The sequence below is a fragment of the Coenobita brevimanus genome, chromosome 66 (genome assembly GCF_032717465.1).
Source record: "Coenobita brevimanus isolate Jiangsu-jjx chromosome 66, ASM3271746v2, whole genome shotgun sequence".
NCBI lineage: Eukaryota > Metazoa > Arthropoda > Malacostraca > Decapoda > Coenobitidae > Coenobita > Coenobita brevimanus.
Window position 1 is genome coordinate 30,547,984 of NC_137019.1, and position 25,908 is coordinate 30,573,891.

The window sequence follows — 25,908 nt, forward strand, 5'->3', positions numbered from 1 at the left end:
ACGTTTCTTCTTAAACCTCGTGTGTACTGATAGGATATGGGATTTTTATGTATAGTACAGTATAAGCTAATAATACTCGTCTCCTGTCGCCCTGCGAAGCTCTCACCCAATGGCACATGCCAGAGACGAGCTTTTACACAACACAGCCGAATGCTGGGTACTGAACTGGGGTCGCACAGAGCATATGTTTATAGAACAAAATATACTCAGAATTACATGATAGATCATTGGTGTAAGTTTTTGTCATACGTCGCGTTACACCCTGTATATCTATCTATATATATATATATATATATATATATATATATATATATATATATTTATATATATATATATATATATATATATACAGAGAGAGAGAGAGAGAGAGAGAGAGAGACAGACAGACAGACAGACAGATTTTGCATTAGATAGATAGATAGAGAGAGAGAGCGATAGAGGGAGAGAGAGAACAAGCAAATCTAAGCAAGGCAAGCAAGCAGCATCAGTTAGGCAGCACCACATCCAATACAGCCAGTTAGAGTCAGGTAGGACAGAGAGAGAGAGAGAATTTGAAAGACGAGAAGGTAAATACGAGTAAATGACTGCAGAAGAGAGGAAAAAACAATAAAACCTCCTAAGAGAGAGAGAGAGAGAGAGAGAGAGAGAGAGAGAACAAGCAAATCTAAGCAAGGCAAGCAAAGCAAGCCCTCCCTACAGATTATCAAATATTCTAATGACAAACATTAAAATTAGCACCAGTTGTAATTACGTATACCTTTCTGAAACCTCAGACTGAAATGCCCACTGAGAATTTTGGAATCATACATATACGTCCTGATGAAATTTCCCCTTTATCAAAGAGAAAAATCGTCCGAATTCATCCAACACTGTCAACGAGATGTTCTTCACAGCAGGTGAAAAAAAGTCAGGTGCCCCCCCCCCCCAAGAAAACAATAAAAGAAGGCAGTTGACAACTGTCATCGTGCTGCTGTATGTTAATACAGCAGCATGATAATCTAAAGACAATACTTACTACTCCGTTACCTACTTAATAAATCATAGCCATGTCAAATAACACTAGAATCGCATGGACGATTTCATCTTCTCATGGTAAAGGGTGTACGGTGCAAGAATGCAAAAGATGGAAACCAAGTCAGTCTGCGTGTGAGAGGAGGACTGTTTGTTGCCAATATGGATATTTTTTATACCCAAGCTAGGAGAGTGAAGAACCTACAAATGTTTACTTAATCAAAAGAGATAATATGCAAATGTAATCAAATATAGAATTTAGTCACAGTTTGGACCCGGACATAAGTACTCGAATGAAAGATTTATCGCATCAGCAAGATATGGGGGCAAAGGTCGGCAGGAAAACTCTGTAGTATAGCAGTGAACTTTTTTTTGGATATCTTTGCCAATTTTGAAGTTACAAGAAAGATAGACACCAAATTGGAAATCGCATAAAAATCCTCTTTTTTTTTTTTTTTTTTTCATTTCTTAGACAACCCGTAATTCCCAAGAGTTTTTCCGTATATCGAGGAAACGATATTTTATCAGGAAGATTAGCGTAACAGCCGGCTGCTCAAGGAATATTTTTGGTGTAATCTAAGAAGTTCTTTTTAGTATTTTCAGGGAGGGGGAGGCCAAGAATGAGATGAAGGGATGGAGTGGAGAGGTATATGAGGGGTGTGTGAGCTGGGAGCAGGGCAGTGAAATGGGAGGGGGGGGGGGACAGGGCGACATGGGGACGATTTGTTTGTGACCACCCCTTATGGGATTAAGGTGTCTGGCAATAGATCGTATCCTCCGGTCAGGAAATCAAAGGAAGATGATAAGCCACATGAAACAATATTCAGCACTGTCTGACTTGCTTGCTCGTTAGCTCGAACACGTTCCACACTTTCAGTGTGGACGCATATCACATGTTATCTTTATCGTTACACTTTGCTTAGTATGTGACTTTATCTCAGCCTTCATCCTTGTTACTCACCACACTTCCCACCTGTACTTTCCGTACGCTCCGAATCCAGATGACCGAAACACCCACCATTCACCTTGTTTGGAGATGAGCGTTGCAAGGCTGAGCTAACCAGCTTCAATAATGGCTAACCTTACCACATTTGTATTACCAGCTAAAGAATCTGGACAAGCCCTATCTCAGAAGGAAATTATGTTGTGCCCTGGTACCGTCTGCAATACTGTATATTTGGCTAAGACTCAGGGGTGATACATTACTGTAAAATATCCAGCAGCGATTAAATAAGTTATTTAATAATGTTGAGCCAGCATTTTGAGCTTTTGTAGCTGAGTGGAAACCACAAGTTGGTGGTCAGAAAAGAGATGGAAGAGTCAGGTCCACGTCAAATATTCATGAATTATTTGTGCCATGCCTTACTGTTCAATAGGTCATCGTGCATACATTACTGCCCCCTACAACGGCAGGAAAAAGAAAATTTGCTTTCTTTGTGGAAAACATATAAAGGACATGTCAATTCTCTCTCTCTCTCTCTCTCTCTCTCTCTATATATATATATATATATAATATATATATGTATATATATATATATATATGTATATATATATATATATATATATATCATCATCATCATCAGCCGTTCAGGTCCACTGCAGGACCGGCCTGTCTCTACCGAAGCAGGGACGATACAGCCAATGTATCTCTACCCAGTAGTTTAGGCTGTTTGGTAGAGACTGTACGTAGGGTGAGAAGTGCTTGTAAGTGTAATTGTAGTGTTGTAGTGGCTTTGGATGTGTGTGTAGTCTGTGAACCAAGTGTAATCTGCCCGCCTTAAGCCGATTGGGTGCAAGCATACTAGTATGCGACACTGGTTCAACCACAGCACCCCTTATGTCCGCCAAAGTAGCAAGTGGCTTGGTGAACGATTCCCAAAGTTTTTACAACTCTGGCGGGAGGCGAACCCTCGTCCACCAGCGTGCGAAACGCACACTCTACCACTGTACCACAGAGGCTCCACATATATATATATATATATATATATATATATATATATATATATATAGAGAGAGAGAGAGAGAGAGAGAGAGAGAGAGAGGCCCAAACCTGGGAGTAGCGTCCCAGGAGGCTGCCCTATCAGTGGGTGTATAATGGCGGGATAGTTGCAGTGCCAAGACGCTCTTGGAGGGTGTCCCTGCAGCTGTCCTGGCAGGGTGCCCCGAGGCCACTACCACAGCCACTGGTAAGCTGGTGGGCTAGGGGTCCCAGATCCATTGCCTGGACCTGGGACTGTGCAGTGAGTGGGACCTGTGCTGTGTCTGTCCCCCTTTATTAATACTGAAGATGACAAAACAAAATAAGTTTCAGAGCAAGCCTGAGGACAGTAAATCACCCATGGGGATGAGGGTGGGTTCATGGAATGTGGGAAGTTTGAGGGGAAGAGCAGGGGAAGTCGTTGAGGCATTCAGTAGGAGGTGGGTGGATGTGGCGTGTTTGCAGGAAGTCCGGTACAGGAGTGGATCAGCCAGAAAGATTGTTGGGAAGGACTGTTGCTATAAGTTGTTTTGGCAGGGGGGGACAGACGGCTATGGAGGTGTTGGTGTGATGGTTGCGGAGAAATGGGTGGAATATGCTATGAATGTTTTGAGAGTAAGCGATAGGATATTGGTAGTGAAAATTCTGCTGGGAAGAAAGATAGCTGTGATTATATCGGCATATGCTCCACAGGCAGGATTGGATGAATCAGAGAAAGATAGATTTTGGGATGATTTAATACGTGTAGTGGGTGGTATGCGGGATGATGAGATAGTGATTTTGGGAGGGGACTTAAATGGTCATGTAGGTGAAGCAGCACAAGGTTATGAAGGAGTGCATGGGGGATGTGCATATGGTCTAAGGAATGCAGAAGGGGAAAGGATACTCGAGTTTGGGGAGGCAACGGACATGATTGTGTGCAACACATATTTTAGGAAAAGAGACAGTAGGTTAATTACGTATGAGTCTGGGGGAAATAGCAGTCAGATAGATTATTTTCTGGTTAGGAGGGCCGATAGGAGGTTAGTGAGGGATGTTAAAGTTATAGGAAGTGAGGAGTGTGTGCAGCAGCACAAACTATTGATTTGTGATATGGTGCTTAAAGAACAAGTGATGAAAAAGAGGACTTATGTATCTAGGAGGAAAATATGGAAGCTGAAAAACCAAGTAGTAAGGGATGCCTTCTATAGCGAGTTGAGGAGAGCGGTGGCTGAACAGGGAGCTGTAGACAGAGGCGTTAATGAACAGTACAGAGCCTTCAAGAACAATTTCTTGAGAGTTACTGATGTAACATGCGGCTGGACAAGAGGACCACCAAGACATAAAGTAACTTGGTGGTGGGATGAGGGTGTAGAAGCTGCAATTAAGGAGAAAAGAAGGCTTTCCCAGGAAGGCAAGAAGGGTGGTAGCAAAGAGGAATATTTGGCTGCCAAGCGTAGGGCTAGGAGAGAGGTATACAGGGCAAAGTCTGAGTCACAGAGACAATTACTTGATAACCAAAATCATGGGGAAAGGAAAAATATATTTAGGGTGGCAGGTCAGGTGAAGAGGGATAATCGGGATATCATAGGTGTGCAGTGTGTGAAGAATGATGAAGGAAGGGTAGTGGTGAACAGTGAGGATATTAAAGATGCATGGAGAGAGCATTATAACCGGTTGTTGAATGAGGAGTTTGACTGGGACAGGGAAGGTTTGGAGCCAGCAGATCCAGTGTCTGGCCCTTGGCCTTTGATTGATACTGCTACTGTGAGTAAGGCAATAGGCAGGATGAGGGTGGGGAAGGCAGCAGGTGTGTCTGGGTTGACTGCTGAAATGTTGAAGGCCCCAGGCGATATAGGGGTGAGTTTAGTCACTGACCTGATAAATAGGATTATTTATGAGTGTGTTGTCCCAGACGATTGGCTGAAGAGTGTAATTGTAAATGTGTATAAAGGGAAGGGTGATGCCCTGGAAAGAGGAAATTATACAGGTATAAAGCTTTTAGATCAGATAATGAAGGTAATGGAGAGAGTGTTAGAAGGTATGATTAGAGAAAAAGTGAATATTGATGAGATGCAGTTTGGGTTTATGCCAGGTAGGGGGACCACTGATGCCATATTCATTCTTCGACAGCTTCAGGAAAAATATATTGGTAGGAGAAGGGATCTTTATTTTGTTTTTGTTGATTTGGAAAAGGCCTTTGACAGAGTTCCTAGAGAGGTGGTGAAGTGGGCAATGAGAAAGCTTGGCTTGGAGGAGTGGCTGGTTAGGGTGGTTATGGCCATGTTTGTGGGTGCTCACACCCAGGTGAGAGTGAATGGAGATTTGAGTGATGAGTTTTCCGTGAATGTTGGTGTGCATCAGGTGTCAGTCTTGAGTCCCATGTTGTTTATCATGGTACTTGAAGCCCTTTCACGTGACTTTAGAAACGGACTCCCGTGGGAGTTGTTGTATGCTGATGATTTGGTGTTGATTGCAGAGAATGAAAGGGAGGCGGAGGAAAGGTTTAGGAAGTGGAGAGATGGTATGGGGCAAAAGGCTTTAAGGGTAAATGCAGATAAAACAAAAGTGATGATATCTAGGGTTGGTGGCGGTACTGTCAAAGATGAGGGAGAGTGGCCATGTGCAGTTTGCCACAAGGGCGTGGGAAGTAATTCCATCTTGTGCGGTGTGTGTGATAAATGGGTGCATAAGACATGTAGTGGTATCAGAGGTAGACTGCGAGATAATGCTGATTTTATGTGTGCGGCTGCCGGGGTGAGCAGGTGGAGATTGTCAGACGTGAAAGGATTGAACTTGCTGGTGAATCTCTTGAGTGTGTGGAAGAGTTTTGTTATTTGGGAGACATGTTGTGTGCTGGAGGTGGGGCTGGAGCTAGCTCTGTGGCTAGGGTGAGAAGTGGTTGGAAGAAGTTCAGGGAGCTCTTGCCTCTCCTGACATTGAGAGGGCTCTCCCTACGTGCTAAGGGGTCTTTGTATGCAGCATGTGTTAGGAGTGTAATGTTGTATGGCAGTGAGACCTGGGCAGTGAAGGAGGAAGATATTCACCAGCTCAGATGTACAGAAATGACAATGATTAGGTGGATGTGCAGTGCGTCCCTGCGTCCAAGGCCTGGAGGGGCTGGGTTTACAATGGAAGAGTTGAGAGGTAGGATGGGACTGGAGTGTATTGGTGTTGTGATGAGGAGAGGTAGATTGAGGTGGTTTGGACATGTGGAGAGGATGGGGGATGATAATTGGGTGAGGAAGGTGAGAAGTGTTAATATTGGGGGTGGGGTTATGAGGGGTAGACCGAGAAAGACATGGGACGAGGTCATTAAGTGTGACCTTAGGGTTAAGGGACTGAACAGGGAGGCTGCAATGGATCATGCAGCGTGGAGAGCCGCCATTAGGTGACCAAGGCCGACACATGCAAGCATGTTGTAGCCTTTAAAAACGAAAACAAAAACAAAAACAATATATATATATATATATATATATATATATATATATATATATATATATATATATGTGTGTGTGTGTGTGTGTGTGTGTGTGTGTGTGTGTGTGTGTGGGCGCCCATCATCCACCCACTTAATTTAGTGGCACTGTGTTTTTAGGATAGCTCTACACTGAGTAGCAAGCCAAATTATTTCCAGTAAACCAGGAAAGCATTTACAACACTTGGTGGAAACCTTCTAACCAACCAACACGTGTTCCCTATGTGATAACAAGAGTGCTGGTGGAGGGTTAGTGCCTCTCCCCGGAAAACAACTTACTAAAAATACGAACAAGAAGCCTCGGACCAGGACTGACCAAAAGGTAACGACTAAGGATTGAACAAATGACATGGTACAGATAGCTACATGGAATGTAAAGGGTGCAAATGATGAGCTGAAAGAGAGATTGTCCAGATGCTTGAAGGTGCGGAAGTGGATGTATGTGGATTAAATGAAACTAAATGGCAAATGAGTGTGAGAGAATGTTAGTATGGATGGGGTATCATACGCAGGAGTGGGTGAGAATAAGAGGGCAAATGAAGCAGTGTGTATAGTTGTGAGTAACAGATGGAAAGAGAATATAAGAGAGTATGGATCGGTTGGCTCAAGGATTGTGTGGTTAAGATTGAATGTTGGATTACAAATGTGTATGATTGTGTGCGTGGATGTGCCAACACAAGATAGTGCAAGCAGAGTGAGAGAAGAGTTCTGGACAAATGTGGAAGCATGCATGGAAAAGTCTGAAAGGAGTGAAAGAGTGTTTTTAACTGGAGGTATGGAAAAGTAGGGAATGTAAGGGTGGATGGAGTAGTTGGTGAGTAGGGTGTGCCTGCAGAGATGGATGAGAATGGCAGTGCTTTAGTGGACATTTGTGCTGGGAGGGGGTTGGTGATAGCCAATACCCTTTTCTGGCACAAAATGATCCATAGGTATACATGGCGAATGATTAGAAGGGTGGGTGGTAAACTGAGTGAATGGAAGGCAATGATTGATTATGTGTTTGTGGATGACAGAATGGGAAGATGTGTAATGGATGCAAGACTTTATAGAGGTTGGAGGAGAGGACTTTCTGATCACCACTTGGTGGTGGTCAGAATGAAAGTCCAAAAGAAATGGAGAAATAGAAGAAGGGAAGTACAGGAGGAAGTAGATCATACAAGGAGTTTGGAAAGGTTACAAGAGCATGGAAAAAAAGCGGAATACAAGAGGGAAGTGGAGGAGCGATTAGGTAAATATGGATTGGAGCAGATGGGGGACGTGGAAGGTGTGTGCAAGATATTCACAGAGGAGTGAAGAGAAAACGAAAGGGGGTGCAGGGAACAGCATGGTGGAATGAAGGAGTGAAAGAGGCTATAGCACAAAAGAAGAAAGAATATAGTGAGTGGATGAGAAACAGGAGCGAGGAAGACGTTGAGAGACGGAAGAAAGTTATATGTAAAGAGGAGGAGAGAGTTGAAATGACTAGTAAGAGAGAGTAAGGAGAGAGTGGATGTGGAATTTGGAAGGAATTGAATGTAAACTAGAGGGAATGTAAGAAAATTCTCTGGAAAGAGGTAAAGAGAGTTAGACAGGATGCCAAACAAGTTAGCTGAGGAGTGAAAGATAAAAATGAAAGATTACTAGTGAAGAAGGGGGGGAAAAGTGAGCAGAAGGAGAGAACACTTTTATGAATTGTTGAGCATAGAGAATGCAAGTAATGTTAGTGTAAGTGGCTGGGAAATGGCTGGGAGACGGGGGGATGTGAGAAAGGAAGAAATCAGTAGGATGGGAGTTGTGGAAGCAATGAAGAAAGGTAAAATTGGGAAAGCCCCAGGAATTGAGGGAGCGTGTGGTGAAATGCTGAAGCATAGAGGAGAAATAGTAGTAGAATGGATGTGGAAGATGTGTGGATTGGCCTGGGATGAAGGTAGAGTCTCATAGGATTGGAAGTCAGGTATAATTATTCCCTTGTATAAAGGAAAAGGGGGAAAAAGAGGTGTGTGGTAATCATAGGAGCATTTGTCTTCTTAGTGTAATAGGAAAAGTATATGGTGGGATACTTATTGACAGAGTTAGGGAATTAACAGAGGAAATAGTTGGAGAAGAACAGAGAGGATTTAGGAAGGGAAGAGGTTGTGTAGGTCAGATATTCATTCTTAGGTCTTTAGTGGAAAACTTTCTAGAGAAGGGAAAGAAGTTGTATGTGGCCTTCATGGATTTGGAGAAAGCATACAACAGGGTGGATAGAAAAGGATTGCGGAAAGTATTAAGAATATATGGAGCAGATGAGAAATTGTTGAATGCCGTGAAGCGCATGTATGAGGGTGCTAAGGCTGCAGTGCATCTGGATAGTGAACTGAGTGAATTTTTCTATTTGAAGGTTAGATTGAAACAGTGATGTGTCATGTCTCCATGGTTGTTCAATCTGTATATGGATGGGGTTATAAAAGAGATACAAGGTAGGGTAGTGGATGTCTGAGTGGCCCTAGTGAGAGAGGGCAGTGTTTGGAAACTCCGTGTACTGTTGTTTGAAGATGATACTGTGTTGTCAAGTGAATACGAGGGGGAGCTGCAAGACTTGGTTGATGAGTTTGGGAAAGTGTGTTAGAAAAGGAATCTAAAAGTGAATGTAAGGAAGAGAAAAGTTATGGTCTTCGAGAGAAGTGAAGTCAGTGAATGTACAGTGAGGTTGGATGAGGAGGAAATAGAAAATGTGCGTACTTCTAAGTACTTAGGTAATGTTATGAGTAAGGATGGAATTTGGAGGGTGAAGTGCTTGAAAGGGTACAAGGAAGAAAGGTTGCCGGTTCCTTGAAAGCAGTGATAAGGAACAGGGAAGTGAGCATGGAAGTGAAAAATTTACTACATGAGAGTATTGTGATACTAACTATAACGTATGAAAGTGAAGCTTAGACATCGTTGGTGGGACAGAAGTCAAGAGTGAGAGTAGTGGTAATGAGTTATTTGAGAGGAGCCTGTGGAGTCACATGGAGAGACAGGCTGACAAATGAGAAAGTGAAGGAGCGTTGTGGTGTGGATGTGATAGGAAGCGTTAGGAGAAATAAACTGAGGTGGTTTGGCCGTGTGGAGAGGATGGAGAGTGAGAGACTGACGAGGAGAATGTATGTGAATGAAGTGGATGGGGGAGAGGAAGGGGGAGGACAAGGATGAGGCGGAGGATGGAGTGGAGAGGTAAATGAGAGAGGGGTGTGTGAGCTGGGAGCAGGGTAGTGAAATGGCGGGAGAGAGAGCGACATGGAGGCGATTTGTTTGTGGCCACCCTTTTACGGGATTAAGGCGTCTGGCAATTTATATATATATATATATATATATATATATATATATATATATAGATAGATACAGAGATAGGTAGATAGACAGATAGATAGATAGACAGACAGATATTTATATATATATATCCAGAGAGACAGACAGACAGACAGACAGAACTTGCTTGCTGTCAAGACCCACCTGAGAAAACGACAACATTGTAGGGTCCTCTCTCATGAGGTGGGACCCAGGCAGCCAACATGCAGTAAACGGCTGGGTAGATCACGCCCTGGGGGAGTACAACACACGTGCAATAAAGATGAGGAGGGTGGAGTTGAGTTAAGGCTATTGCACAGCACTTCATGGTCCAGGGTTACTAATTAAGTGTTGCCATCAGCGGTTCAGGTGAAGCCCGGTGTGACTTTTATTTTTGCTTCTGCTATCAAAGGTAGTCCAAAGTTGCTTCTGACACTGCATCCCTGCCTCTCTATTTGCCTGTCCATCAGTTTAAAGGAAATCTAAAGCCAGAACCATTGTAATTTTTTTATCTATCGGGATGATCCTACTAACCCAAGCAGCAGGTTTTCAAATTTTGGTGTAGGTCTGCCATAGGACAAAGTAAGTCACATTTCCACGAAATGAGGAAATATGAGCTGATGAAGGTATGCATTCGAGTTTCCGTTCGTATAGGTAATTTAATTATTGAAAACTTAGCTCTACTTATTTATAAGGGCTATTAGATATTATTATTGCTGGTGCTAAAATTTAATATTATTCCTTGTGAACGATCTTTACTTTTTTCATTTTGTTTTTTCCTGCAGAACCCATTTAAGACTATGATTAATTTTGTCTGACACTAAGAAATCCTTTACGAGGGAGACTCCTTACAAGAATTTACACGATAATGTGTGTTGGTATCGCAGTTTCCACTCTCTGTTAAACTTTAGTTAAGAGTGTGTTTCTTTCAGTTAATGAAACTGTATATCGTTAGTTACAGTAAGACACAGAGTGAGCCACTAATGACTGAAAATGTTTCTATATCATTTTCAAAAGAACATCAGCTAAAGTTGGTCTCTGTCCATTCAGTGACAAGCATCCATTTAACCCCTTAACCACGGGGCGTCACTTTCGTGATGCTTGGGAGCAAGGGATCATACCGCGGGGCGTCGCTTTTGTGATTCTGTGTTATTTTGAATTCACCCGGGCTTCCAAGTGGGGGCTTGTATCATCTATCAGTACTACCAATGTCCAACACTAGTCAGCACTCCTAATCTCATCTGTACTCTCATCCATTGTTGACAATTTAGCCATTTCTCCCCGTTCTTGACTCCCCTCCCTACCCCCCCTCCATTACCCTATCTTCTCTCCTGCCCGGCCGTGCTACGCTAAGTAAATCTTCCCTGGAATTTTTCACTAATTTCATCCATTGAAATAAGCCCTATGTCCTATTCTTATACCAAATAATATATACAAGAAAGAAATAAGGTAAGTGAGAGTGCCATACACCTGGAATTGGCTAATTATCACCTGACAACACCTCATGTGCACTCGTTTGCTAATTTTCGCTGTTTTTTTCCCCTTGAAATATGCCGTATAATCTATTTTCGTAATAAATATACATGTAAGGAGGGAAGGGAGAAGCCTAAGTGATATTTATATTCACCTGGAACTACCTAATTTATAATGTATTGTCTAGATTTCCTGCCAGTCATTTCAGTGCTAGACATAGCTGTTTCAAGAGCTAACATTGGTAGCTCTGAATATCCCCTATGTAGGCCTCTACCCCGGCCCTCCGTTATCAGTTTACTCTCATCTTCCGAAGTGAGGGTACGTATGTTTCTTCTTGCTGACTTCAAGGACTTTTTCACCCCCATGCAAAGGGCCCTGTGACCTTTACCTCCTACTAAACCTCGTGTGGAAAGAGGTAAAGGGCTGACAATTGATAAAAGAGTGACTACGATCTTTCTATTGAGTAAAACAGTGCAAGTGGAATTGTAAATAATGTGTAAACAGCAAGTGAAAGTAATGAATGTAAATATACGTGAACAATGGAAAATAGTTTTATAAGTTACTTCAAGTGACAGTGCATAACACAGTGTAAATAAAATAGAAATGTAAATAACGTAAATAAAATAGAGAACGTAAATAGAAATGTAAATGAGTAGTATTATGAGAATACGAGTATATACCCTAGGAGTAATGAAAGTGAAAGTTTCACTCTAGCATGTCTGAATGCTATGAGTTATGAGAGTGAAGATGAAAGTGACATTCACTCTCAATGCTAGTATACAGGACGAGAAAGTGAATGCTACGTATTTTACTGAAAGAAATTGAATCCCTACAGTGACAATAAACTAATACTACTGAAGGAAACTTATGGATAAAGACTGTAGATATATATAAGTGTTATATAGTAATAGAAATATAAAGTGTGAGGGGTTTTATGAATAATAAATGATAGAGTACCAAGCGCGAACTAGTGCCAGTGCGACGATCAGACGCGCTCGTAATTTCCATTGCTTTCACAGTGTTTTTTTTTTTTTGAGTATGGATCCCAAACTACTTGAAAATTGTAGAATAGTGTTTATAGTGTTTGTATCTGGCTGTGGTAATCATATTATGGGTTGTCGGGAAGCGTAAAGTGGAGACTTCGTTACCCTACTTCAGAGGTCTCCACAAGTCCTACGGTAACCGACGAAGGCTCAACAATCATTCCAGGAGAAAGCTGAAAGTATGTGCCATAAGCATATGTAATTTTATTATTCTAGGACTAATAACTGATTTTTGGCAAATATTTTTTGAGAGTCTGTCGGAGCCCAAATAACCCCGTGGGACACGCAAGTCATTGGTAAAGAAGCCTGCGGTGTAGGGGTTAAATAACTAAATATTTTGTTTGCAATGCAGATGTAGGCCTTGCATGGAAAGAGTGTAAAACTTACTAATCGTTGTGCACAGTACTCATTGGTGAAGTCCATTTTGATTGTTACTTCCACTGATATCTGCGAGAATTTCACGGCATAAGGTAGGCAGGGACATAGTGACTAGTCTACACGCCTCTGTTTAGCTGTACACAAATGGCTTACTTGCGTCATTCCCTGCAGAACCCTTAATGCGATGAATAGCTCTTTAGAGACGGAGGCACAGACAGCCGAAAAGAAGGCGAGGGCAGAGGGTACCACCACACCCAACCCGAACACCAGACGACCACCCAGATACTCCGCAGCGCGCCCACCCGCGAAGTTAGTGGCAGTATAGCCCCAGAAAAATGCACCCAGGATCAGCCCTTGAGTCTGCTCGTCCCAATCAAAGTCGCCCTCCTGAGGTTTGATAGAAAAAAAAAAAAAACTCTGTTAGTGCATCTAGTTCTTTATAAGGACATCATAAATCATTGTCCTTGGCACTTAGGCACAGTATCAAGTACCGGTACCACAACATTGGCTGTGCGTCATGTGATCATGTGAAACAAAACAGTAACAATGAACCGTAGTTGCTTAATAACTATCACGCCCTACTCAGCCATTATTTACGGTACACGCAGTCCAATCCAAGCTATAAGGGTGACACATCTTATCACCTGGTAAACATCCACACCCTCTCCGAACAGTTTCCAATATCCGATATCAGATACTGGGTGATGAAGTGGCGGAAAAAAATGTAGTTCGAATTTCCACCCGAAAAGCATACTGTACTTTACTAGTTACAGGGCTAAAGAGAGAGAGAGAGAGAGAGAGAGAGACAGAGACAGACAGACAGACAGGCAGCGTCGTAACCACTGGAATCAGCTTTCATCTGTGTCTCAAGACACAAACTGTACGAGAGTAACGAATGCTTCCCCTTTTCGTGCTCTTGGACAAATGTTTGTTAAATATCAGCCACGACAATATCACCCTGTTTAAAAGACCTACGTTTACCTCCCTGCCCCACTAGCCACCAGAATCCCAATTCATCCTTCCCACTTCCGTGTGCTTCTTTCGCCCCTTGTATATGCCCATTTCCCCCACCCCCCAATAAAAAAAGTAAAAATTTTCATAATTTTGTGCTGCCATGCTAGGGTTCCAAAGACGGTTGCTCGTACATTCCATCCCGTGTATAGTGAATTCTGTGCTATGCGATGATGTTAGTTTTACAGCCAGTCTGTTTGGCAGTCCGATCCTTATTCGGGCTGTCTTAACCCGTCACGTCCCGAGGTTTTCCGCACCTCTGACATCCCCCAGTCCCGAGGTATTTTCAAATTTTTTTTTTTTGGCTAAAACCTTCGCTTTTGGTGAGAAACATCGAAAATTCATAGAGAAATCGCTCACCTGAGGTTTAAAGTGCCCAATCTAGGTAGGAGTTCCTCCTTACCTCAGTGGGGTTTCTAACATGCTGGCACCAAAGAAAACGAGTTCTATGGGAGGGTAACTATTTTATCCACTCATAAACGGTATTTATTTATTTACTTGGTACGAATGTATATGTAGTATGACAGTATATTGGTTTTCAAGCAGTAATAAAGGCATTATAAGCATTGTTTCACTCACTAACTAATCACCATACCTGACCTATTTTTGCCACACTACCTGATCATTATTTCTGGCTGTTTCTTCTTCTAATGCTATGTAAACATTGTCCTCCACATTGTCATCGATTGGGGAATCACTCTGGCCCTGAATAACTTTACTAGCCAGGTCACTGGTAACAGGTCCTTTGCCAAGACAATGTCGTGAGGGGGGGAGGGGGGAGGTTATGCAGTGTAAGGCATTGTCCCTGCTTGGTATCTTGTACAGGAATAGAGGAAGGTGTCCCGTGTATACATACGAAAAATCACGTGCGAAAATTGAAAATTGTGCAAATTAGCGACCTTGCAATTGCACGACGTACTGGTACGTCGCCGGGACTGGCAAATGCAAATCGTTGCAATGTACCCATACGTCGTCGGGACGGGGCGGGTTAAGCTGTAAATCATTCCTTTAGCATATAAAGCAGTGGTCCCAAAACTACGTTTCCTCCAAATGCGGCCACAACCAAATATCTCGTACCGTAAGCATTTAAAAAAGAAAATTGCAAATCGGTTTTCTGAGTATCAAGGTAGAAGAACGTTGTTCTTCCTAACATTAACCCCATATATATTGACAGCAGACGAGTTTAGAAACTGCCAGACTTACACCAACGAAGCTATTCTTGCTGATGCACAAGTGAAACTCGACATGCAGAATGATGATGCTCTAAGCAACTTTGAGAAATGTAGATTTCATCATTCTATCGGTATTTGGATCAAAATACAAGTAGTGTTGCAGAAGTTCGCAACATTTATTCTCGTCACCATTAAAAAAAAAAAAAAAACTGAATTCTTGCTATCGCATGTTGGTAGAAAACCTTCTCTTTTTAACACCTCAGGGATCACAACAGTGCGAATGGGAGGCTATTTGGAAGAATTTCTTTGTTTTCCACCGAGGAAACATTGCCTCAACCGTCAAGAGACCTTTGAGTTTATAGCAAGCATGTTTTTTATATGCAGGGAAGAAGAAACAAAGACCAGGAGCCCATAAGGTTGGTCTCTCCAAGGAAAAAAAAAATGACAAAGAACCAAAGAGCAGTTCGTTTCGATATGCCTGGACACACTGTGTCAAAGACTGGAATCCATAGGCAGTAGGAAACACAGACAGAGGAAGACAGTACCTCAGCTGACCTGTTGCATACATGAATGACAGGGAGTAACGGTTAACTCTTGCATTAGTGATTTGACAGAAAAGGGATGAGACTTTGCTCTTAGACGGGTGTTATGCGGCCACCGTATGCAAGCAGAGAGTTCGAAGGAACAGTGACCATTGGAGTAGTGGCAGAAAAGAGATAAAGATGCAACAGTGCGGCAAAGACAGAGGTTGGAGGGAGCCAGTAAGGGGAGGATAGTTAATAAGACGAAAAGATTTTGACTACAGCATGTTGATAACAGCTGTATTATGAAGGGCCTTCAAACACACGAGTATTGAACTCTACACAGGGGCGAACAAAACCCCACAGAAGTCAACAACTGTGCAGGGATAAAGAAGGCATGGAGTTCGCTTAGCATACCTATTTTCTTGGAAGCAGATTTTACAAGAGAGGTAATATGAGCTTTCCAAAATAAATCCCAAGAGAATGAAATCCCAAGTATGTTCAAAGACGGCGTAAGATTGAGTTAGATATTGTTAAAAGTCAGAGGATACTCTTGCAGTTGATTTTGAAGGGTTGAAAGATAGAAGAACTAAGTATTTTTGTTTAAGGCATTATAATAATAATAAGAATTTTACCCTAATTACAGATATCAGCCAAGTCAGACACTGCCATAAGCTCATCCCTTGTTTATTGAAGCAGCTGTTGAGACGGATGCTGCGATAAGCGAATGGAAAGGTGAAGGGTGGAGTCATCAGCATAAGTAGATAGGGTTAAATACACAGATCTGAAGGTCACTATTGAATAGATGGAAAAGAGTTTTTGACAGGAAAGGAACAGAGTTGTTGATGAGACAGAGCCCAGAGGAACACCACTACTGATAACTCTAGGAGAAGAACGGTGGCCATCTTCAACAGCAGCTATAGAACTTCCAGAAAGGAACATAGAGATGAAGGCACAGATAGAAAGATAGAAACCATAAGAGGAATGTTTGGAAATTAAAGATTTATGCCAGACTCGATCGAAAGCTTTTGAGATGTCAAGTGACATGGCAAAGCTTTGGCCAAAGTCCTGAAAGGAAGATGACCAGGAGTCTGAAAGGAGGGTGAGAAGATCGTCAGTAGAGCATCGCAGGTGGAGCCAATACTGGCGATTGGAAAGAAGTTTCTGAAACGAATGGTGCTTTAAAAGATTTTTTGTTAAGAATATATATATATATATATATTTGGAAATACAGGATGTTAAGCAATTGGGCGATAGCTGGAGGGATGGGGATGGTCACTCTTCTCTGGGACAGGCTGAATGTGCCAAACGTATAGGAAGAAGGAAAGGTACAAGTCGACAGACAAAGACGAGTTTACCTTGGCAGGGTGTAAACACAAGAACTATTGTTGAGGACAACAGGATGGATTTATCAGGCCCATATGCCTTGTTAGTATCGAGGCCAGTGAAGGGAGAAAGTTCATTAACCCATTAGTGGCCAGAGTTCCTGTGAGAGAGATTCTGTTGGACTGGTGCTAAGCATACCGGCCTCCGGCTATCGGCTCATAGTCTCAAAGCTCATAGGTCCCTACCCCGGGGTTCCCTTCTTTATTAAATTTTGAAAAGGCCTAGTTCCGTCCACTATTTTGGACGCTGGGCACAAGTGGGTTAACTGAATAAATTTTAATGTCATGCATGGAATCAGGGGTAGGGGAGGGGAGTGATGAAGGAACAGTAGGGGAATCATCTAAGGTGAAAATGGAGGAGAAAGTCTGAGCAAAGAATTCTGCTTTTTTTCAGCTAAAAAAACAAAAACAAAAACAATATCAGTTACAGAACCATCAGAGCAGAAAAAATGAGGGAAGAATGATGAAGTAAATTTGTTAGAAAGGTTTTTGGCAGTCAAAAGGAGCAGGAAGAATCTGAGTCAGTACTCAGTGGGCAAGTAGTGTACAGCAGTCATGGATTGTTATACAGTAAATGGCTGTGGCATCATTTTAATATTTGGACCATCAGGAACAATATCCAGGTGCACAACCTTGGAAACCAACTATTGTAAGCTGGGAGTCCAATATCGTATCCAGGATGGTTGCCATATCCAAAGAGGTTCATAAGTTGGTTTTAATAAGCAGTTATATAAAGTGTAATACAGGTTTTCTAGTTTTTATTTTTTTAAAGGACAAGAAATTCAGTTTTAATAATTCCAAAGTAATTTAACACACCTTTTCCTATAAGATCAACTACTATAAGTTCGAGATTCAAGAAAATGTCCATGATGTCTTCCATATTTATAAATGTTCATAAGTTGGTCATATTTTGCACTAATCAAATCTTGTGAAGGCTATGATGGAGGATGCAGGCATAAGCAGTTGTGAAAGGTTGCCACTGTACGATAAAACATGTACCGTACATTAATGATTGATGTCATGCACTGGGTTCATCGTTTGTCATTTGTGACAGATGAAAAGTTCTTTGCCATTGCACTTAGATGCAAACAACCATTTCTCAATGAAGTCGTAGCTAATGCAATGGCTGTTCACCTGTGTTTTGATCACTTCAGAAGTCCAATTATGAAGGAAGCGACAAGACAGATGAGGACTGGTAAGCCAAAAACAGTAAAAATATTTGATGTTGCAGACCAATACAAAGCACCAGATCCTTCAGAATTATTTGCTTGATGCACAATCAAAGCACAGATACTTGCCAACATGTGTGTTAAATGATGTCAAGGTGAAGTCCATTCTTCAAAATCTTGTAGCACCAAAATTTATCTGAATGGTGGTTTCAGTAAGGCAATAAAGCAATGTTGCAAAGTGGAATGTAACTGCAGTCCCTACCCTTGAATCAACACATGAAGAGGCAGACACTCGTTTATTTCACATGCCCACACAGATGCCTCTCACTTCCATTTGTTCACAATTTAAGTGGCAGGGATACCACCAGCAGTCTCTTACCAGCAAAAAGAGATGGTTGGCAACAGGTAAGAAAATTCAGCTGGATGCATTGGAAGACTTTACCAGTGACGGTAAGGCTATCATAATTGAAGATGTTATCAGTTAGGCTAGGAAGTTACTTGTCACCGTCTACAGAAAGAATGCCAAGATATCAGATATCTCTTTGAGTGAGATTCACATACAACTATTTTTAACCAACAAGACCATTCTTATGAAGCTCCTTCCACCTACTGAGGATACTTCTATACAGCATCTGAAACGTTCTGCCTTGGCAACAGTCACTGACAAGACAGCACACACTGCATTCCTTCGTCGGATGAATATGGATGGACAGTAATGCAGGCAGAACTTATGTCAGTCCTAATGATTGCAGAATTGTGATCACTAGCAATATTACATCTCTTACTTGTGGCTGCAGGAAAGGTTGTTTAAGAAATTGTTCATGTGCCAAACGGAATGTTCCATGTTATCTTGTCTGCAGATGCTGTGGATCTCGAGAGAGCTGTTTCAGAGCTCAATCCTTCCAGGAAATTAAGGACAGCTCTGGCTCTGATGAGATGTTCTATTATTATTATTGTATTTCCTTTTTCTCGGTTTGAATAGGATTATCTCTGTACTGGACTAAATCTCAGTGTAAGTTATTTTAGTAGTTATAATGGTTCCGTTATATCTCATTCACAATAAGTTGTGTTGTGGTGTATTGTAAGGATGAACTGTTTAAGTACTTGAATATTTGAAAAGATGATATAAGAGGTTATGTTCATAACATATTCATTTACTAACATTCCTCAGGTGTGTGCTGTTTATATACCCAGTAATTGTGTTTTTACTAAATTTCTCGGTCATTACAAGTGTGTAAACTTCTAAAGGGAAAAAAATGTGTGGTTTATTTTAATAAATTATTAAACCTATAAAATGGTTTGTAAATATGAACATATATATATTTTTTCTAATTCTGAACAAAAATAATTCAATATAAATGACCATAAAAACAGACTAAATATGATTACGTACGATTTACTTGACAAATTATCATCATATAGTATAACAGATAGGATCAGCAGTCATCTTGGATCCCATCTTGGATTTCCAACGTACAGTAGTTGATTTCTATGGTTGTCCGTCTGAATATTGTTCCTGATTGTCCAAGCATTACGATGGTAGGCCATAACCTTTCATAACAACCCATGTCTTGTTGACTAGAAAATGTAGCTTTTGGTCCCTGGGCACAGCGAATTCAGAGCCTTTATTATAAATGAGATTATTCCTAGTAGAGCGAAGAACAGACTGTGCATGGTTCTGGGCAGTGACATGAAAAAGGTAAGATTCAGGGGTGGGGTGGTTCTGGTACCTATTGTAGGCCTTCTCCTTTTTGTGGACAATATTAGAACAAGCGTCATTAAACCATTTTCTTTTTTCATTAGTTACAAGATAAGAGAAAGGAAAGTATGGTCTCATGCCCAAATGAAAATCCAAAATGCGTGAGACATAATCACTTGGCTTTCGGCCATAGATTCAATAATTATTCCCGGGAAAATCAAAAACCTACTACCTGAGGCCCTCCCAATCCGCAGCTCCAAAGTGCCATAGCCACCGCTTCTTTGAAGGGTTCTCAGGCCTTGCTGGAACAACAGAACAAATTAAGGTGTCAGGCTGTGATTGGAGGAGCTCAACAGAGACAAAGGATTAACAGCATAAGCAGAGGGATTACTTGTAAGGAAGAGATCAGCTATGTTAGAACTCTCTCCAAGGCGGCCTTGGATACAAGTAGGGTGCTGTACAAGCTTCTCTAGGGTAGAGATGTAGGCTTGCTCACCAAATGAATAAGTGGAAGAAGAGGAAAGCCAAAGATAGTGGTGAACATGAGAATAATCTAGACTGGAGATTTCAGAGAATGGATAAATTGATATGATGTGTAAGTAAAAGAGTCGAAGAACTTTTCAAAGTCAGTAGAATTGGGGGATCAGTACACAACACGTATATATCTAGTCGAAGAATGACAGGAAAGCTGAAGCCAAAGAATACAGAATTCAGAAGATTCAAGTTCAGGAACACGAGAGCAAGATATATTGCTGCATACATATGCACAACAGCCAGCTTTGACTCTGAAGTGAGAATAGAGAGAGTAGGAGGATACAGAGAAAGGTTTGCTATCAGTCACCGCAGACAGCTAAGAATCAGTGAGGAAGAGGTGAGGTTTAGAGGTAAAAAGGTCAAGTTCAACAGAGAAAACGGTAGTGGAAAGGCCATGAATGTTGCAGAAATGAATAAGGTAAGACTCAGACATTGGTTCTATAGTTCCAACCCGGATAGTAAACACCACAAGTATATAAAACTTTATTTTTTAAAAATCACAAACCACGTAGACTGCCAATACTCTGTAAACGAGTCGCAGTATTCGATCTCTATGAAAAGGACATAGTATTACAAGTACAGATCATAGTATTAAGATCACACAACACAACACAATTTTTCTTGACAAAGAATAGAACGAGCCTGAAGAAGTGTAGGCTGAGAGTTGGAATTACTTGCTGGCCTCATTGCCTCGCTTGTCACCCTTTCATACACAAGATTCGAAGTCTCAAAGATTATCATATCCACATAACCTCATTGTTCAGTGACTCGATACACACGTTTTTCCCACCAAGTAACAAACTACCCTAACATGTACACACACGTGACCGTTGGTAGCATGCGAGTGTATGATGGGAATACTGGTTGGTCAGGATCACCACACTACTCTTCCGCCCCCCCCCCTTCCCGGGACGTCGTAAAGGCAGGCGCCTAGATGGTACGCCCCCGCATTGGGGGAGACGTTCCCACAGCGATTACTGACGAAGCGTACCTCTCAGGGGGGGACAGGAGACCCTTCTGCTCCTCGTCACCATAGCAGGAGCTGGTTGAGGCTAAGCAGTGTGGGTCCCAGGTGTTGCAAAATGGTCTGACAACAAATGTTTATGATTATTGGAAGGTCACTGAATTGATGCAGGATAGACTTCAGGTGGTAGGGAAATGCAAATTTGCCCGAGGGTTTGAGGTGTGGGTTGAGCAACTGGGGAGGAAATAGGAGCTGGACAAACTGCGGGTTTTAGCCTATCCACAGAAATAGTTTGTTGACGATTACCACACTGGATAGTGAAATGTTCACTCGACCTTTTAACAACTTCATAAGGATCATCCTAAGTACGCTGAAGTGGGTGTTGATTAGCATCATGACACAGCTACACATACTTGAACTGACCAAAGAAGAGAGAACATGACATGACTGACGTGGTACCTGACGGGGAGGTACTGGTTGCTGTCTAATGACGGTTTCCTGGAGAACAGTGAGAAACTCGTACTTTCAAAGGTTTTCAGGGATAGCTGAAATGGTGAATTCTCCAGGGAACCAAATGGACCGACCATAAACGAGCTCTGCCAGACTGGAGTAGGTCTTCTTTATCTGCAACCCTGAGCCCCAGAAGAATAAGTGGCAACGCATCAGCCCATAAATACTGTTGTGGTTGTGTCTTGAGAGCATCTTTTAGATGTCAATGAAACTGCTAAACCATACCCAATACTGCTGCGGTTGTGTCTTGGGAGCATCCTTTAAATGTCGATGAAACCGCTCAACCATACCATTTGCCTGGGGATGATAAGAAGTCGAACAGTGTCATGCTGTTCCCAGGAAAGTATGGAGTTGGCATCACAGGTGATATTCAAACTGCACACCACGATCTGTAATGACAGTGTTAGGAGCACCGAATCGAGCAATCCAACCTATAAGAAAGGCCCATGCAGTTGAATCAGTTGACATATCCTGCACAGGTATTGCCTTGGCCTATCTGGTAAATCTATCAGTACATGTGAGTAAATAGGTGTATCCTCGTGAAAGTGGCAAAGGGCCTACAATGTCAACATGTACAGTGTGATATCTACAGGGAGGGAAGGACAATGACTCTATTGCAGCTATGGTATGATGGTGAACTTTGGAAGCTTGACACGAAGTGACTGCCGTGTCCATGGACAGGTACCCCTTTTAATCCCTGGTTTAAGTTATGAAAATGCAAAACCCCTTTGTGACGATGGGAGCTGGGAATGAATGGACGAAGTTTGTCACAAGATACATCACGTAAAAGTTTAGTCTGAGCCAGATATATCAAATGGCTGCAAGCAAAGTCCAGATGATGAAGTTTTATACATTTTTTTTTTCTATGTTTTTTCTTTCTATGTGTCCGACTCTGGGCATGGGCTTCACAGCCTGTACTCAAGACCCAGTAGTCCTCCTACATACCATACACCTCTACATGTCATCACTTCGGCGTTAACACCCAACGTCCATATTGAACACATGCTAAGGCAGTCTCACACGGGACTGGTGTATTGGTATTAATGGAGGTATTTTTACATGTCGGCAGGTCTTCAAGTAGATCAGTAAAGTCTGCTTTTTTATGAAATTCAAATCCTTAAACTGTCCCCTGCCCCAGCGGGGATCTGAACCGGACCTGGATCTGGTAGGACTGCAGGCCACCTCTCTACCGATTGAGCCGACTCCTCATAATTCACCTGAGTGAGGGCTAACTGACTGTAGTCAAGAGTTGATGGAAGCTGCTCAATCGTGGAGATGGAACGGGACAAGCCATCAGCTACCTCATTCTCACAACCCTTCACGTGACGAATGTCTTTTGTAAACTCAGAGATGCAGGAGAGCTGACACTGCACTTGCTGAGAGTAAGAATCTGACTGTTGTGACACAAAATAGATGAGAGGTTAATGATCAGTTAAAATATAGGACGAACGACTCTGTAGCCAGTGTCTAAAATGGCGAAGATCAAATTTAAGGCCAGTAATTCTCTGTCAAATATACTGTATTAAACCTGGGCCTTGGCTAGGCACTGGGAGAAAAATCTGTCTATCTATCTATCTATTGCCAGACGCCTCAATCCCGTATGGGGTGACCACAAACAAATCTCCTCCACGTCGTCCTGTCCCCCGCCATTTCACTGCCCTGCTCCCAACTCACACTCCCCTCTCTCATATACCTCTCCACTCCATCCCTCCATCTCATCCTCTGCCTCCTCCTCCCTCTCCCCCCCTCCACCTCACTCACATGCCAGTGGTATTTTAACTCCATCCCTTACCTGATGTAAGAATGCACCCATTGCTGTGGAAGATGCATCTGTTGTTAGGTTAAGGTCTGAATCAGAGACTGGATATGCAATGTGAGAAAAGTGTGCGACATCGTCCTTAACTCTTGTGAATGCCTCAGAAGCCACTGGTGTCCATGTTAGAGGAGCCTTAGTTGACTTCGGCAACTTCCTGAGCAGATCATGTAAAGGACCTAAGGTTTATGATGACCAAGGGAGAAAGCAGTGTTAGTAATTAACTATGCCCAGGAATTCTTGCATCTTCTTCGCCAAAGTTGGCTGTGGATACTGCCTGGTAACATGGACTGTCTGTGGAAGCGGACTGATCCCCTTAGCAGAAACTCTGTGGCCGAGGAAGTCCAGAACAGGTCCCTCTGTTGTTAGAGTAAGGTCTGAATCAGGGACTGGATATGCAAGTTGAGAAAATTGTGCGACATCGTCCTTAACTCTTGCGCATGCTTCAGAAGCCTCTGGTGTCCATGTTAGAGGAGCCTTAGTTGACTTTGGCAACTTCCTGAACAGATCATGTAAAGGACCTAAGGTTTATGCTGACCACGGGAGAAAGCAGTGTTAGTAATTAACTATGCCCAGGAATTCTTGCATCTTCTTCGCCAAAGTTGGCTGTGGATACTGCTTGATAACATCGACTGTCTGTGGAAGCAGACTGATCCCCTAAGCAGAAACTCTGTGGCCGAGGAAGTCCAGAACAGGTGCCCTAAATATGCACTCAGCTCGTTTAATCATGATATCATAATTTTGTAGGCAGGCTAATAGTTGTCTAAGATGAGTTTGGTGTTCCTAGTGATTTCTTGATGCAGCCTGTATGTCATCTATGTGCACTATTACAAAATCAATGTCCTGTAGAATGTGGTCCATAAAAAGCTGGATATGACTGTGTGGCATTTCGAAGTCAAAAGAGCATGAAACAGCATTGAAACAATCCAAAAGGAGTGATGATCGCAGTCTTAGGAATGTCAGCTGGAAATACGGGAATTTGGTGAAACGCACGCACCAGGTCAATCTTGGATATCACTGTCTTGCCATTTAATTCAGGTGTAAATCTTAAATGTGAGGGACAGAATACCTGTCAAGTACAGTGATTCTATTCAGTGTGCGATAATCGCCACAAGCTTGCCTCGTATTGGAAGTAGACTTGAGGACCATATTGAGTTGTGACGTCCAGCAGCTGTTAGATGGTTTGATGTTCCAATCCTTCAAAAGTGTGTCGAATTCTTTCTTTGCTTCTCGTAACTTATCTGGAGGAAAACATCTCAGACGAGAAAAAACTGGTGGGCTTGTTGTTTCAGTGTAGTGACAGACTAGCGTAGATGGAGACCTAGAACATAACTGTGGACCAGTAAGATAAGAAAACTTGTAGCAAATCACTAAACGCCATGTTATGATGAAACTGAGTTATGACTGGTGTGCAACTTATAAGCAGAGTAACAAAAACTTCAATTCGAGGTGGCTGTTGTATTAGACAGTTCTCTCCCGAATCAACAAGCAACTGAAAATGTTTGAGAAAATCACATCCCAGCAATGGTTGCTTTACATTAGCGACGATAAAAATCCACAGGAACTTTTGCCGCATTCCCATATAAATAATGAGTTCTGAAGTGCGGAAAGTAGCGATGGGTGTGTTGTTCGCAACCAGATGATTGAATGCAGGTGGGTTACTCTCCCAATCATGTGGTGTTGGTGGACGAATGCTCACATATGCTCCAGTATCCACAAAAAATTTCCTACCAGATGAACGATTCTTGATGTAGAGAACTGGTGCAGAAACATTTAATGTAGCAGGAGCAGCTGTACTCACCTGCTCCCGCTGTTCCCGTTTCCAGAAAAAGAGCATGGTGGTTGGCATTGGTGAGCTCTTGTTCCAAATGTTGCATGACAACAGCACATTCCTGATTGCCGTTGGTTATGAGCGAGAAATCCTGATTGAAGAGATGAAGATAGGTTGTCTACCTGTCGTTGAAATGCATCAAGACGTCGCAGTACTTGCTGAAACTCTGACGTTTCACAAGCTGATGTTACATTCGACGCTGAAGCATTGGAATCCTCCACCTCCAGGTTGCCTATCAAACCAGGAGGTCTACCACTTGATTCGGTGAAAGAACTGTGTTGACACAGAGTGAGTGGAGCTGAAGCTGAAGCAGGGTGCGAAGTTTCGGTAGAACAACACACACCAGACACCACTAGGTCAGATTATTTTACTCCATTAGGTGTACCTATTATGTGTGTTGAAGTGGAGAGTTGAGCCATCATTCTATCTGCCACTGCCACATACTTGCTTGCTGGAGTTTGACAATCGAGAAAAGAAATGTTGAGTCTTATTTCTGCTGGAAGTTTCTGGAGATGCATATTGCAATGAATGTCTTCAGGCAGTGGGGCGACACAACGAGAATTAATGAGCTGCAACTTTTGCCAAAGAACAGACGGACTCCTGTCACCCAATCTGAGTTCTTGAAGGTCATGCAGATGATGGTAGTCCAGTTTCCTGTTACCTGCCAGTAACGC

The 25,908-nt window shown here is 42.3% G+C and overlaps 1 protein-coding gene across 1 annotated transcript in view; it reads right to left on the reverse strand.

Moving 5' to 3' along the window:
* Nucleotides 1-25,908, reverse strand: part of LOC145405329 (putative inorganic phosphate cotransporter) — a 311,806-nt gene that overhangs the window by 268,196 nt on the left and 17,702 nt on the right. Inside the window, exons 2-3 of the mRNA XM_080276744.1 lie at nt 12,779-13,012; nt 9,897-9,984 (exon numbers count right to left, since the gene is read on the reverse strand). Coding sequence (XP_080132870.1) covers nt 9,897-9,984; nt 12,779-13,012 — 322 coding nt within the window. The remainder of the gene's footprint in view (nt 1-9,896; nt 9,985-12,778; nt 13,013-25,908) is intronic.